This window comes from Equus caballus, chromosome 1 (assembly GCF_041296265.1).
Source record: "Equus caballus isolate H_3958 breed thoroughbred chromosome 1, TB-T2T, whole genome shotgun sequence".
NCBI lineage: Eukaryota > Metazoa > Chordata > Mammalia > Perissodactyla > Equidae > Equus > Equus caballus.
The window spans coordinates 38,232,963-38,247,168 of NC_091684.1; the positions used below are offsets into that span (position 1 = coordinate 38,232,963).

The 14,206-nt window shown below is 37.4% G+C and overlaps 1 protein-coding gene across 10 annotated transcripts in view; it reads right to left on the reverse strand.

Annotated features, from left to right (window-relative positions):
* Positions 1-14,206, reverse strand: part of PCGF5 (polycomb group ring finger 5) — a 117,037-nt gene that overhangs the window by 41,254 nt on the left and 61,577 nt on the right. For all 10 annotated transcript variants that reach the window (XM_070262290.1, XM_070262256.1, XM_070262268.1 and 7 more), the window contains exon 3: positions 3,460-3,556. In XM_070262290.1, the coding sequence (XP_070118391.1) occupies positions 3,460-3,556 (97 nt within the window). The remainder of the gene's footprint in view (positions 1-3,459; positions 3,557-14,206) is intronic.

Here is a 14,206-nt window from a genome sequence, read left to right on the forward strand (position 1 = left end):
TAAGCAGAGTTGTGGTTGTACCAAATAATTTTGAGTTAAGTGAGAGAGGGACAAGGGGATTGAAGGTACATGCAAAGGTGTGGCTTTAACGATTGACCGTGGATTAAATCAATCCTAAATTGGATTAGGAGGACAGAAAGGACATCAAATTGGTGAGGGAGGTCTCAGAGGGACAGAAATGAAACCAGTTTATTCCTGGTATGTTTACACATAGTGAGAAGAGATTCTTTTAGAGAATTTGGAAATAGAAAATGAAGAAAAGAAAGCAAATTACTAACTCCAGGGAGAGAAAAAAGTTGAATGAAGGGCTATCTATAGTATATGTGATTAACTTCCTCACAGCCATTGATTCTTTGCTCAAATCTTACCTTCTCGACGAGGCCTATCCTCACCATTTTATTTAAAATTGCAATGTGTCCCTCCTTTCACACTCCGGACCCTCCTTACCTGCAGCAGTTTCTCTTTTTCTCCCTTTGCACTTTCTAACATTTCATAAAAGTTATTTATTATATGGTTTATTGCTTGTCCATCCCTACAAAAATATTAACTCTACAAGGGCAAAAATCTTTATCTATTTTGCCCACTAATTGACCTCAAGCACCTAGGAATGATGCCTGGACATAGCAGGTGTTCAGCAAATATTTGTTGAATGAATGATGCCCACAGAGAGTTCTCCATCCTCCTCCTACTATTCATATCAGTGATGTCCAATAGAAATATAATGTGAGTCAAATATGTAATTTCAAATTTTTCTAGTAGGCACATTAAGAAAAGTATTTTAGGTTTTATGTAAAATTCATTTTAGTAATGTTTTGTTTAAAATATATTTAATAATGCATTTATTAATTTTTATTTACTCAATAGAGTTTTATTTAATGGGAAAGTATTTATACTGTTTCAGTTTTTAATTTAAATTAAATAAAAATTCCATTCCTCAGGTGCACCAACAACACTGCAAGTGCTCAACAGCCAGATGTGGCTAATGACTACCACTGTGGACAGCACAGACATAGACTGCTTGTTTTCTGGGCCTACTCCACAACTGTCATACTCCTTCACCTCTCTCCTATGTTAGAGTCCCTTCCTCTTCCTTGGTTTATACTCCAGCACATCCTCCAATAGTTCCTGAGAAAGGGTACTTAGGAGATAAATCCACTGATGCCTGTGTAGCAGACACTGTTACCTACTGAAGAAGCATTAATTCCCCTTATTTCTTGCTAAGAAAATCTGGTTATGTTCCGGCAGCAATGTGTCCAGCCTTAGGGGTAAATCATGACTTGCTAAGGCATCTGAAAGCCCCACACTACCCCTTTACCTAAGGGTTGGCATGTGAGCTAGTTTGGGCCAATCTTTGGTAAAGCTCTTCCCCCTGACACCTCCTAGTACACTTAGGTGTCTGGGTCTGCTCAGCCATCACTACCATCAATCTGCTCTCCAGCTTCCCATGTTTTGCTACTGCTGCTTCTCATCTTTTCAACAAGTATTTACTGAGAACCTGTTATGTTCCAGGAGTTATCCTTCCTGCCAAGAATACTGAAGTTCTTGTTCTTATTATCTCTGTGAGTTTATATCTTAAAAAAAAACTCCTTTGTAGTAATTGTAGTGAAATAGGATGGAAAAAATACTGCTATAAAGGACTCTACTAGATAGACTGACAAAACTGGAATATGGAGGGTAGATTAAAACATTATACCAATGCAATTATACTGTGGTTATATAAGATAATACCTCTATTCTTAGGAAATACACATGGAAGTATGTAGGGGTAAAGGGCCATGATGTGTAACTTACCCTGAAATGGTTCAGAAAAAATAGAGAAAGCATATGTATATGTGATAAGGCAAATGAGATAAAATGTTAATAACAGACAATCTGGGTAAAGAGAACACAAGTGTTCCTTGTAATACTTTTATTTTTGCAACTTTTCTAAGTTGCAAATAAAAAAAATACATGATATCCATACTTGAGCCAATGGATTAGAACTGATTAAACTGCGACTGGATTCCCTCAAGTATCTAATGGTCAAAACCAAAAGTTAATTTGTCTTACAACACAGCACTTTAAAATGGAGAGGTAGTATTATTAACTGTTACAGTTTTTCATAAAAACATTAGGATGTAATTTATTTGACAGGAAAAGTTTTTGTTCTTCCCTGAATTATTCAAATCAGGGTTTCTTGACCTGAGCATTACTGACATTTTGGGCTACATCATTTTGGGGGGACTGTCCTGTGAATTATAGGATGCTCAGCAGCATCCAGCATCCCTAACCTCTACCCACTAGATGCTAGCAGCGTCCACCCAGTCCTGACGATCAAAATGACTCCAGACATGGCTAAATGTAACCTGGGGGGCAAAATCACCCCTGGTTGAAAACCACTGATTTAAATCCAACTGGCAGAAGCCTCACTCAGGACTACAGACTATAGCAGAACAATGGCTCCCAAATGTTAGTGCATATCAGCATCACCTGGAGAGCTTGCTACACTAAGATGCTGTTCACTCGCAGAGTTTCTGATTCAGCAGGTCTGAGAACTGTCATTTCTAACAACACACTAATGGTTTGGGGACCACACTTTGAAAACCACCAGGCTAGACATTTACTTATAGACAAATTACTCCAACTATAGGCACTAAAATAGGGAAAAAGAAAAGTCTGAAATGTAAGACTTGCAAATCCAGATTTAGAGAATGATGGCAAACATCACACAGATGCAAGCATTATAAAAGGCTACATAGAGAATATCTAGTTCTGGTTTTAAATGTGTACTTCCCTAAAATCGCAGTTAATCTTTGGTAGAGCTATGGTAGGAATAGTGGGAAGAAAACGGGTTCGTGGTGAGGGCACCTGGCCTGTAGCTGGGAAGTGATATTTGAGTGTGCTGAGACCTTAAGCAAAGTTGTTTCCCTTCTATAAATGTCAATTTCCTTACCTGGAAAAAAGGGTTTCTATTAGGATCTTATAGACCACTTTCAGCTTTAAAAATATATGATTATACTTCTTAATTAAATGGTAGTCATTTAAAAACATTCTTTACATTTTACATAAACATTTGTATACTTTCTGAATATATAAATTTTAAAAAATTAATACTACCAAGATGAGTCTTCCCGACTATTACATCTGCTCTTTTTCCACTACCATGTAGCTCAACAATAGCAGAGTACTGAAATACTGAAAAAAACTATAACTAAGGTAATTCTGACAGGCTGAGATAAAGCTAAAATTTTTAATTTGGAAATGTATTTCTTATTAATACTTAAGACATCCAGCCTATTTTTAAATTCTTTTTAATAAAATTCTTTTAAAAATGAAATAAAATGCTTTAAAATGAAAATTGTAAAATTCATAAAACCTACATGAACTGAGTCAAGACAAACATTATGATGTATAATAAAACTTACTAAGAGTTTATATAATTTATTTACATTAGATGAACTATAAAATACATTTACTTACCTCAACATTTCTAATGGATTGGTCTCATGAACCTGGTTGCCACACCTTGGACAATCATTGCTATCTTCAAAGTGCTGGACAATACAAGTCTTACAGACTAAGAAGGAAGATGTTAGGTTAAAACGCATCATTTGAACTATCATTTAAATTTAAAGTTAAACTACATGTAATTAGAAACAGTCCTTAAAAATTACCTACTACAACTAGAGTACTAGTCTTTAATCAAACTTTATAAAACCTTAAAATTGTAAAAAACCCAACTGAAATTAAAGCCTACTGCCACAATATAAAAAGTATATACTGAGTAGTATTCCATCGTATGTATATACCACATCTTCTTTATCCATTCATCCATCAATGGACACTTAAGGACAACATAGATGGACCTTGAGGGTATTATACTAAGAGAAACAGCAGATGGAGAAAGACAAATACCATATGATTTCAGTCATATGTGGACTCTAAGCAAACAAAAACAAACAAAACAAAAACAAAAACTCATAGATACAGAGAACAGATTGGTGGTTACCAGAGGCGAAGGGGATTGGGGGTTGGGTGAAAGGGGTCAATTTGACGGTGCCGGATGGTAACTAGAGCTTTAGTGGTGATCACTCTGTAGTGTATACAGATGTCAAATTACAACGTTGTACACCTGCAACTTATATAATGTTACATACCGATTTTACTTCAATAAAAAATGTATATACTATTTTGCTTACTGTTTTTCTTAAATACATTCACAAACCAAATAATTTATTCGTGCTAACTACTATAAAAAAGCTGTCATATCTACATAAAACAAGAGGTTTTCTCATTTAAAGTAGTGAGACAGGGAAAAGGCAGAACAGAAAACTGTCTCTCAAGCAGCACCAGATGACCGCCTGCCTGGCCTGCAGATGATGACCGCCTGGCCCAGAGACTAACCAATCCCCATCTGCCAACCCGATTTCCTGCTTCAGCCTAACCAATCCCCAGCTGCCCACCTACCACTATGAATCAGCACCCTGGACCCCGCCTGGCGCTAGTCAGTCGGTTTCCACCTGATCAGCCCGGCTGGCTTTCCCTCCTTAGTTTCCTTCTAATCAGCCTAGCTTTCGTCTTTCAATAAACTTGTATAATCTCTCCTGATCCGCTCCTGAATTCTTTCCTGCGCCAGATCAAGAACCCATACTAAGGGCCGGGTCTGACTGGGAACCCCAGGCCCACCCGGGGCGGTATCAGTAGAACAAAGAAAGGTAAAAACTGACAGTAAGTCTGCATTTACTTCTTTTGCTAAAAATTTACCTGAATGCACCATAAATCTTAACAAAACTTGAGCTTTCAACATATTCAGATCACTTTTTATTGGCGGGGTGCTCCTGTTACAAGTGGGAGTTACAGTGGAACTTCTGGCCTTGGTAGAGTATGATGAGTCTGTGCTCACAGGTCCCATAATTCCATGGAGCACAAGGTACGGGGAGTGGCAACAAGTTGGTACAAAGGCATAAGAGGTAAACTGGAAGAACGACTGAGAAACTGACAAGGGTAATTAAGATTTTAAATAAAGATTCTAAACAAAGACAATGGAAATATGATTTGTGGATTTGGGGCCACAAGCCTTATATAGCCCACATTTCCTCCAAATAATACTAGTCTCTATGGCTATGCATCTCTCTCACCTTTTCCCTAACCTTCCATTCCCTGCTATGCCAACTGTCTTGCCCAAAAACCTCAGACATATTTATAGCACCTGAACTATAAAATGTTTTCAGTTGTTCCCTATCCCAAGACTCCCTCCACTTTATTATCCTGCATCATCTCACATTTTCACCTGGTATAGATTAGCTCTCCTACACCTCGCTTTTACAACTCCGTTATAAACTACTTCTTTCTCCTCTCCTCGTGCCCCACACTAGTACACATAGAGAAGAATATCTTAGTATTACCTTTCACTTCTTTATTCATTGATTCAACAGGCATTTATTGAGTGCCAGGCATTGTACTAGGAGTTGGGGATGCAGGGGTAAACAAATAAAAGTCCATACTCTAATAGAGCTTATATTCTATTTGGGAACGCAAACGAAGAATTTTAGTTAGTTAGCAGATATTTACAGAAAAAAGAGAGAGAGTGCTAGCGGCTGGCAGCTATTTTAGATAGAGTGATCAGGGTAGGACTTTCTATGAAGGTGACAGTGAGCTGATTTTTTTGTTGGATGAGTACCTGAATCCCATATTCTCTACCTGTTTTTTACCATTTACCATACAGCCTTTAGGGTAACACTCCTTAATTATAACTCTCCCAAAATTTGGATGAAAGATAGTATCAGAAAGCCTTCAAAAAAAAAAAAAAAAGTTTAGATATGAGTACCTCTCCCATCCCCCAAATCTACTGGCCCCCAGAAAAGTTCTAAATGTCTTTTAAAAAGTCAAAATAATGTTTAGGAAGAGATGGGCAGCCTTGTTGAGTCCACACTGAAGGAGAAGACAGAGAAGCTGAATTCCTTTAGAAGACTGCCAATATTTGCTCTTTTCCCAGGGACACTAGATAAGGCTCTGAAATTTGGGAAAGAAGACAAAAAAGGACAGATAAAAGAATGAAAGGATAGCACAAAGCCTGAGCCTATCTTGAAGCTCTGATCCTGCCCCGGAGCTCTGATCCTTGTGGTTCAAAAGTTTGAACACACTCAAGGGGTCAGGAATTCCTGGTTGTATACCAGCCTTGGCCCAAAAGAGAGGCACAGGACATGCCCAGAGCAAGTCCTCACCTGTGTCAGCCAGAAGGCTAAAAGTAGGACCCTGTCCTCATGGGAGCAGAGATACTAATCTAGGTTGTTGAAGAAAGAAATGTAAAGCTCATCCATTCAGAAGAACACACAGTTTCAAGAATAAAGCTGTGTTAACTGCTTAAGGCCAAGGCAGCACCAGTGCTCAAGGATGCTGATGAGGAATATCACTCTATATTCTAGATCTGGACTATCCAGTATGGTAGCCACTAGCCACATGTGGCTATTGAGCACTTGAAATGTTGCCAGTTCAAAGTGAGATGCAATGTGAGTATAAAATACACACTAGATTTCAAAAACTTAACATGAAAAAATAATCTCATTTATAATTTATATATTAATTACATGTTGAAATGATAATATTTTGGAGGTATTGAGTTAAATAAAATATATTAAAATTAACTTCATTTCTTTCTTTTTTTTAAATGTGGCTATTAGGAAATTTAAAATTACAGGTGACTCGGATTTTATTTCTACTGAACAGTGTTGTTATAGAGGGAGATACAGAGCCTCATCAGGAGGTGAATTTATTTCTCACACCAACACTTCACAGACAGTATCTTATTCTACCTTTGCAGTTGAAGGAGAAGAGGGTGCCAGAGGCCAGGTAACCTGTCTACTCTGATGAACAGGCAGCACAGACACTTGAATCCAGGTTTTCTGATATGAAATCACAAACTTCATGTCACATTTTTAAGTTTTTTTTAACTTTACAAGGAAAAGAACGTTATATAGGAAATACCACCCCCAACACATCTTCAGCATCTCTATTAAGTCTGACCAGCAAGTAAACATGAGATGAGCAATGCCCTGGGGCACGGGAATTAACCTCATTACATAAAGTTAAGTGTTACATTAAAAGAATTTAAAAACTTTTTTCAGAGGCTAAGGCCAAAAATTGTTTTTTTAAAAAAGTTTTTTCAGATAGTTTTAGAAAGAGAAAAATTTAAGATGTTGAAATACAGTATTTTTACTCTAGTTTTCCTTTTTGTTCGGATGAGCTGGTAGTCACTGTCATTGTTGGTATCATGATTAACATTTAAAGAGTTTAGGTACCAGACATGACCCTAAATGCTTCAACATATATTTAATTCAACACAATTTAATCCTCATTATAACTCTATTAATTAGGTAATATTATTAGGCCTCTTCAGATGAAGAAACTGAGTAGAAAACATCAGCAATTTGCCTAAAATCACAGAGCTAGTAAGTGGTTAAAGCCAAGATTTGAATCCAGAGTCTATTTTCTTAAACAATGTGCCTATATGATACATTTTCTTCTAATTTTATTTCTATAGGTCTACAACATATAGAAAAAGAATGTCTTACCCTTTATTTTGGAAGCCTTAAATATATCTACTTGAAGAGTTAGATCTCTTTTTAAAACGAATATTTTGCACAAAATAGCCCTTTTAAAAAAGTAACTTATTTATTCCTTAACAACAACAAAAACCTCCAGAAAATACATCTCCCACGTGGTTTTTACAAGCTGTTAAATAAAGCAAAACCTTATACCAGTTAGAACCTGAGGAAATCTAGGCCAGAAGTTCAGTGAAACTGAAAAGAGTAAAATGAGGATTTGCTTTCCCTTAGATGCTTAAAAAACTTATCATTACAAAACTAATCTTTGATTCTCTGTTTATAATTTGGTTTATAGTAGCTGTAAAATACATTTTAAAAATATCTTAAAGATTTACTGCCAAGCTCTCTAATTGCTTAACTGCTGTACTGGTTAACTGGACTGTCCAACAATAATGTTAAAAATGTCCCAATCTGCAGTTAAGACTATATGGAGACCAACTAGAGTCCTCATTCTCACCAGCCACTCTACAGACAGATGCTGTAGCCACAAGAAACACTTAGGTCAGAAAGGGAGTTAGGCTCACCAAAGATATCCCGTTGGAAAAACACTTAAATAGCAACAAGTGCTAACATTTACTGAGAACCAACCAAGTTTCAGGCTCTGGACTCAGGGCTCTGCATAGGTTATAGTATGGACTGTTACCATCCCCCTTTGGAGAATGAGGAACACAGTCTTGGAGAGCCTGAGCAGACTACCCACGGTTGCCCAGCTGTGCAGCAGAGATGGCATCCATCTCCAGGCTGTGCAGCTCCAGGCTTAAAATCTAAACCACTAAGCAAAATATTTTAAAGTCAATAACATTTGGTTCTTGGCATCAAGATTTCATATTTTTAATTGATCTTTATATTCAGCTCATCACAAACATCATTAAACTTCTGCCTAAAGTCTACCAAGTGAAATCCTTCCTTTTACTATTTCTTAGATTTGAACTAGGATGTTGTACAAATTAATAGAGAAATAGTCATTGTGTCATCTAAAGCAGTGGTTCTCAAATTTAGATGGGCACCACAATCACCAATGAGGTTTTTTTAAAGAAAAGATTCGTGGGCCCCATCCCAGAACAATCTCTGCAAGATTAGCATCAGGACTCTAACTTTGCAAAGTTCTCTCACTAAGGCAGCCAAAAGATAACTGGGAAATCCTGTCTAAGGGAGGCCAGGAGCCGGCCACAAAATCCTTACTGGCTAGTACCTCTGTTAGGTTGCTTTATTCGAGGATTTGGTCCTTTGCCAAATCATAATCAGAAGTCACTTTATTATCCACCATTAGGAAACCACTGTCAGAGCACAAAACAACTCAAAGAATACGTGATTAACGCACTCTCCCCCAATAACACAGATTTATATGACAAGCCAACGTAGTACAGCAAGCTATTCTAGATAAAAGGTAACCTTGAGGCTGACTGCCTGGATCTGAATCCCAGTTCTGCCATCAGGCTAATTACTTACTTTGTGTCCATGTACACAGGTATCTATCTTACAGGGTTCTTGTGAGGATTAAATGAGATAATACATGGAAAATGTGTAAACGAGTGTCTGCTAATTTGTCAATATTCAGTAAATGTGGGCTATGACTATAAATCAGATCACTGGGATGAGCATAAAATCATAACAAGGAGAATCAGTAATGGAATATTGAATGGCATCAGACTATAATTAATTTGATGAATCCATCTGAAATAATGGATCATCTTGCTAACGGAATCTGAAATATCTATCATGTATTGGTATTAATCCACTGCAGCCATGGCCACTCTAGAGACTGTTGCAACTCAAGTATGATATTTATGATACATTGCTTCACCTAAATGGGAACTGCCTATCTTGTATGGACGATACTTCTTTTTATGGGGTGGAGGGTCCAAGATTGACCAACACTTCTCCATTATACATTCCTTCCTTAACTTTATATGTTTAATACAATTCCAGCAAAACCCCACTGGTCTGAGGCTACCTTCTTCTGTCTCTTCCTGATCACTTTGCATATACCTGCTCTGAAGCACTGTTATATGGTGATTTCCTAGCTTAACTGTTAAATGGCTATCCTACTGCCTTATTTTTAAGTTCTTGGGGGGGGGGGTTCTTCAAAAAAGGTACAAAGACCATTTGTTGTTGTTATCTTGGGTGTATGGCACACTCACATCTCTTATGTATCACACAGAGGTAGCTTCTCAGCTTTGATGACACAAAGTCATCAACACAAATTTCTCAAGCACTAATTCTGCTATCACTGAAATAAAACAATAATAGTCTTTCCCCCATGTCCTTGGAGTTGTCATTCATGAGTAAGGCTCTGTTTATCATATGTGATCAAATGCTGAATTCCTTTGTTAAAATCCTCTGCATGTGTTGGTTTTATCTGTAAACACAGAAGCATGTTTTTTCTTCCTTCCTTACATACTTCACTATCTTTATGGGCCTTTCTTGATAACATTCATTTGATACAGTTTGCCTTTGAAAATTTATCTATTATCTGCTGACGGTTTACAAGTAAACTGTGGTCATCTACAAAGACAAGAGGCATCAGTTTCCTGCTTTTGATACATATTCTTACGAGTGAAAATGACATTATTTTTAAAAAAATTTTCCAGGATAGCTGTAATTTGCTTATATAAGACAGTATCTCTCTGTTTTACTTTATACAAAGAACTAATGAACATCCTTATTTCTCTTATGTTATACATGGCACACTTCTTTCAAAGGCCTACGTGAGCTGCAATTTCATGGAGAACACTAAGGACAGCGCTACTTTATACTGAGTAAAAAATGCTCTATTTTCGTTGTGTCAGGACAAAGGAACAGGCAGCAAAGCAGAGCTTGTTGACCGGGTTAGGACAGAGTCCTGGGATTTAAGCATGGTAGGGGTATCTCAGACCAAGCAGGCCAGGAGACCAAAAGGTCCAGGGAAGCTGGAAAGGCTTATGGAGTCAAGTGGGACTGCAAGGTCAGGGTGGAGTCTGGTAGCCCAGTGAGCAGAGCGATGCCCTCATTCCTCTCATTATCAATATAAACTCCATGATCAATCAGAATAATCATTTACACATACTCTTGATAGCTCTCCCCTTCTCTACTTCAACTCCTTTCCCTCGCTCTTCTTTTGTCATACTTAAACCATTAAACCTGGCTGAATCAAATTCTCTACATACTCTTCTTCTACAAAATTACAGCTGAACACTGGGAGAAAAACATGCACCATGTTGATTGGGCTCTCACCTTAAATTTAAGACCATAAACTTCAAAGGGGTCCTTTATCTGCCAGTCATACTTACCACCCTGTCCATTATGCTCCTCACCAATACTTCATGCCTTCTCCTGTCTTCTCAAACCCTCAACATATCCCCCCTCAAGCTCACTCTTCACTGATGATCTGCTTCCTATTTTACTGAAAAAAGGGGGAAAAAAACTGAAACAAAGAGAATTCATACCACCACACCCACTCACTCACTAGCATCCAGGCTTTGTGCTCCTGCCTGTCTCCAGAACTTTCATGTACCTATCTAAAGCCAATCTCTGCTTCCTGCACTGCACCCCCTCCCGGTGCCCCAAGAACCCTGCTCCAGTACTTCTCCCCTTTCACCCGTGTACATCTTTTCCCGTCTACTGAAGATTCCCATCAACTTCAAACATACTATTTCCCCATCTTTAAAAAAAAAAAAAACAAAAGCTTCTGTTGACTCTACTTCCCTTGTCAGCTACCACTCCATTTCAGAGCTACCTATACTCACTCTCTCCAATTCCTCTCTTCCCATTCTTTTTTCACCCTTTCTTTACCTTCATTAATGTGAAATATTTACATAATCATGGTACAATTATCAAAACCAGGAAATTAAAAAAACTTCCATCCTCTCACACCTATCCAGACTTTCATTCCTTACCACTCCACTGAAACTCCCTGACAAGATTATCTGTGACCTTTGTGTTGCTAAGGCTAGTGATCTATTCTCAGTCTCAATTTACTCAATACATTTGACTCAACTGATCCCTCCTCCTCCTTGACATTCTGTGTTTACTTTGCCTCCCAGGATCCCACACTTTCTGTTTTCCTCCTATCTCAATGACTCCTCCTTCTCAGCACCCCAGAGCTCAGTCCTTGGTCCTCTTCTCTAGCTACACCCATTCCCTTGGTGCTCTCATTGTTTAAATATGATCTCTGTGCTGAATCTCCAGACTCATATATCCAACTCCCAACTGGTCATCTCCATTTGAATGTCTCATAGCTTACATTCAATTTCCAAAAAATAACCTTCTGATCGTTCACCCTCAGCCTTTCCTATAAGATTTGATGACATCTTTAATCTTTTGAGTTTCTTACATCAAAAATCTTGAAAATATCCTTGACTCCTTTTTCTTTTATGATCCACATACAGTTCATTAGCAAATGTGTCTCTACCTTCAAAATATAACCAGAATCTGACCACTTTTACCAGCACCACCAACACCTTGGTGCAAGCCATCCCCATCCCTTGCCTGGATTATTGCAATAGCTTCCTAACAGATCTATTTTCAACAGTAGTCTGAGTGATGCTTTTAAACATAAATCAGATCACGTCACGCCTCTGCTCAAAACTCTGCCTGAAATGGGTCTTCATTTCTCTCAGAGTAAAAGCCAAAATCCTTAAAATGGCCATACAAGAACTGTGCGCTGCACCCGTGGCCCATGTCCACCCCAATTATCTCTCTGAACTCTCCTTCATTCACTGCTGTCCAGCCACACTGGCCTCCTGACCCCTTCTCAATATGTCGGGCACACTCCTGCCTTAGAGCCTTTGCTGTTGCTATTCCCTCCACCTGAAATACTCTTCCCGCAGATATCTGAATAGTTAACTCCTTTATGATCTTAAGTCTGTACAAATGTCACCTTCTTAATGAGTTAATGAGGTCCACGCTGAACACAAGCTTAAATTATAACACCGTCTCACTGACTGCTCAATTCTCCTTACCCAGCTTGACTTGCCCTTTTTCTATAGCATTTATTACCTTCTAATATACACTATGATTTACTTACTGCTTACTGTGTTGTCTGATGTGTCCCACGTGCCCAGAATACTACCTGGAGGAGGAGGTGCTCAGTAAATATTTGTGGAATAAATGAGGACACAAGGGTTAGGAATAGTAAACAGAGCCAAGACTCTAGGACCTATAAGTGTAATATTATAGTCAAGCCAGAAATCAGTCTACAGTTTTGACTAAAACAAGGCAAGAGATCCTGAGTTTACTAGTAGTTTTTTTGACAATTAAAATCAGCTAACTCAATATAAATTTAAATCTACTTCAGTTTTCTAAAATACAATGATCATTTTCTGTTAACTGAATAAAGAAATGTCAGTGGCTGAGCATTCTGAAAGAACATAGCTTTGTTCACTGGTTTTTAAATTTTTGATACAACATAGTAGTCTGGTAAAAACCACTAAGTTATAAAACATCAGCAGTTATGACAAGTCTTCAATGTATCCCTAAGGAAATTATCTTTTATCTTTTCTACAAGGTTGGACTGTACTTGTTCACGTTTATACTCCACCTTTGTGCTAGACTCGTAAACATACCTGTACACCAACCATGATCTCTAATCCTACATACTTTTGTATTTTAGGTTTATATTTTTTCTCAATCCATCTTTGGTGTCAGTTCCAATCCATTCTGACCTAGATATGATTTATTCTCAGAAGCCAATAGAGAAGACAATTTCATTTTTAATTTGTTATCCCCTGGTTTTGTCTTTTAGTGTCCACTATGACACTTTGCTCAACTGTTTAAACATTCTTTACTATCTAATGCATAGTTTCAAAAGCTAAAAGGACTATATATCTAATATAATTCTTCTTTAACATTATTACCAATAACAGATGACACCTGGATTGTTTAAGACCTATAATTATTCTTTCTCATTTAGAAAGAATCATCAAAATGAACACTATACTCACTTTCATGATTGACTAGTTTCTGCCAAAATACTGTTTGAAACATCTAACATCAGTATACCAATGACCTCTTTTCCAGCACAACCCTAAAACATTATATTTGCACCTACTGAGACTTTAAATATAATTTCTATTTAGGCCTTTGATTTTTATTCTAAAAACAAGTCTTGACTCTAAAAATCAAATTTTATAAAGAATACATTATTGAAAAGTTCACTTTATATCTTTCCTTCATTATAATGGCTATTTATTCAGAATTAATAATAAATTCAGATTCTGATTTGGTACATAATGACAGGCATATACTCACAAAAACATAGTTAGAAGAGGCTTATTATATATACATTTTTTAATTCACATTAAAGAAATTTTAGAAAATATAGCCAAGCAGAAAGAAGAAAAAGTAAAATTAAGGAAATGTCATAATTTAGTATGAAGATGCCCCCAAGTAAGAGATCCAGGATTCAGAACCTGGCTCTGGCACTTATTAGCTGTGTTACTTAACCTTGCTGAGTCTTGTCTCTGTGAAAAACACTGGAATAAGAATCAGAAATACTCTGCCCTTATACCTTCTCATAGCTTGCTCCTTCTTATACTTTTGGTCTCTGCTCACATGGTAACTCCCAAGAAAAACCTTCCTGTTTTATTTTTCCTCATAGCATTTGTTATACAGAGCATCTGAACTTACATCATGTACTTGCTAAC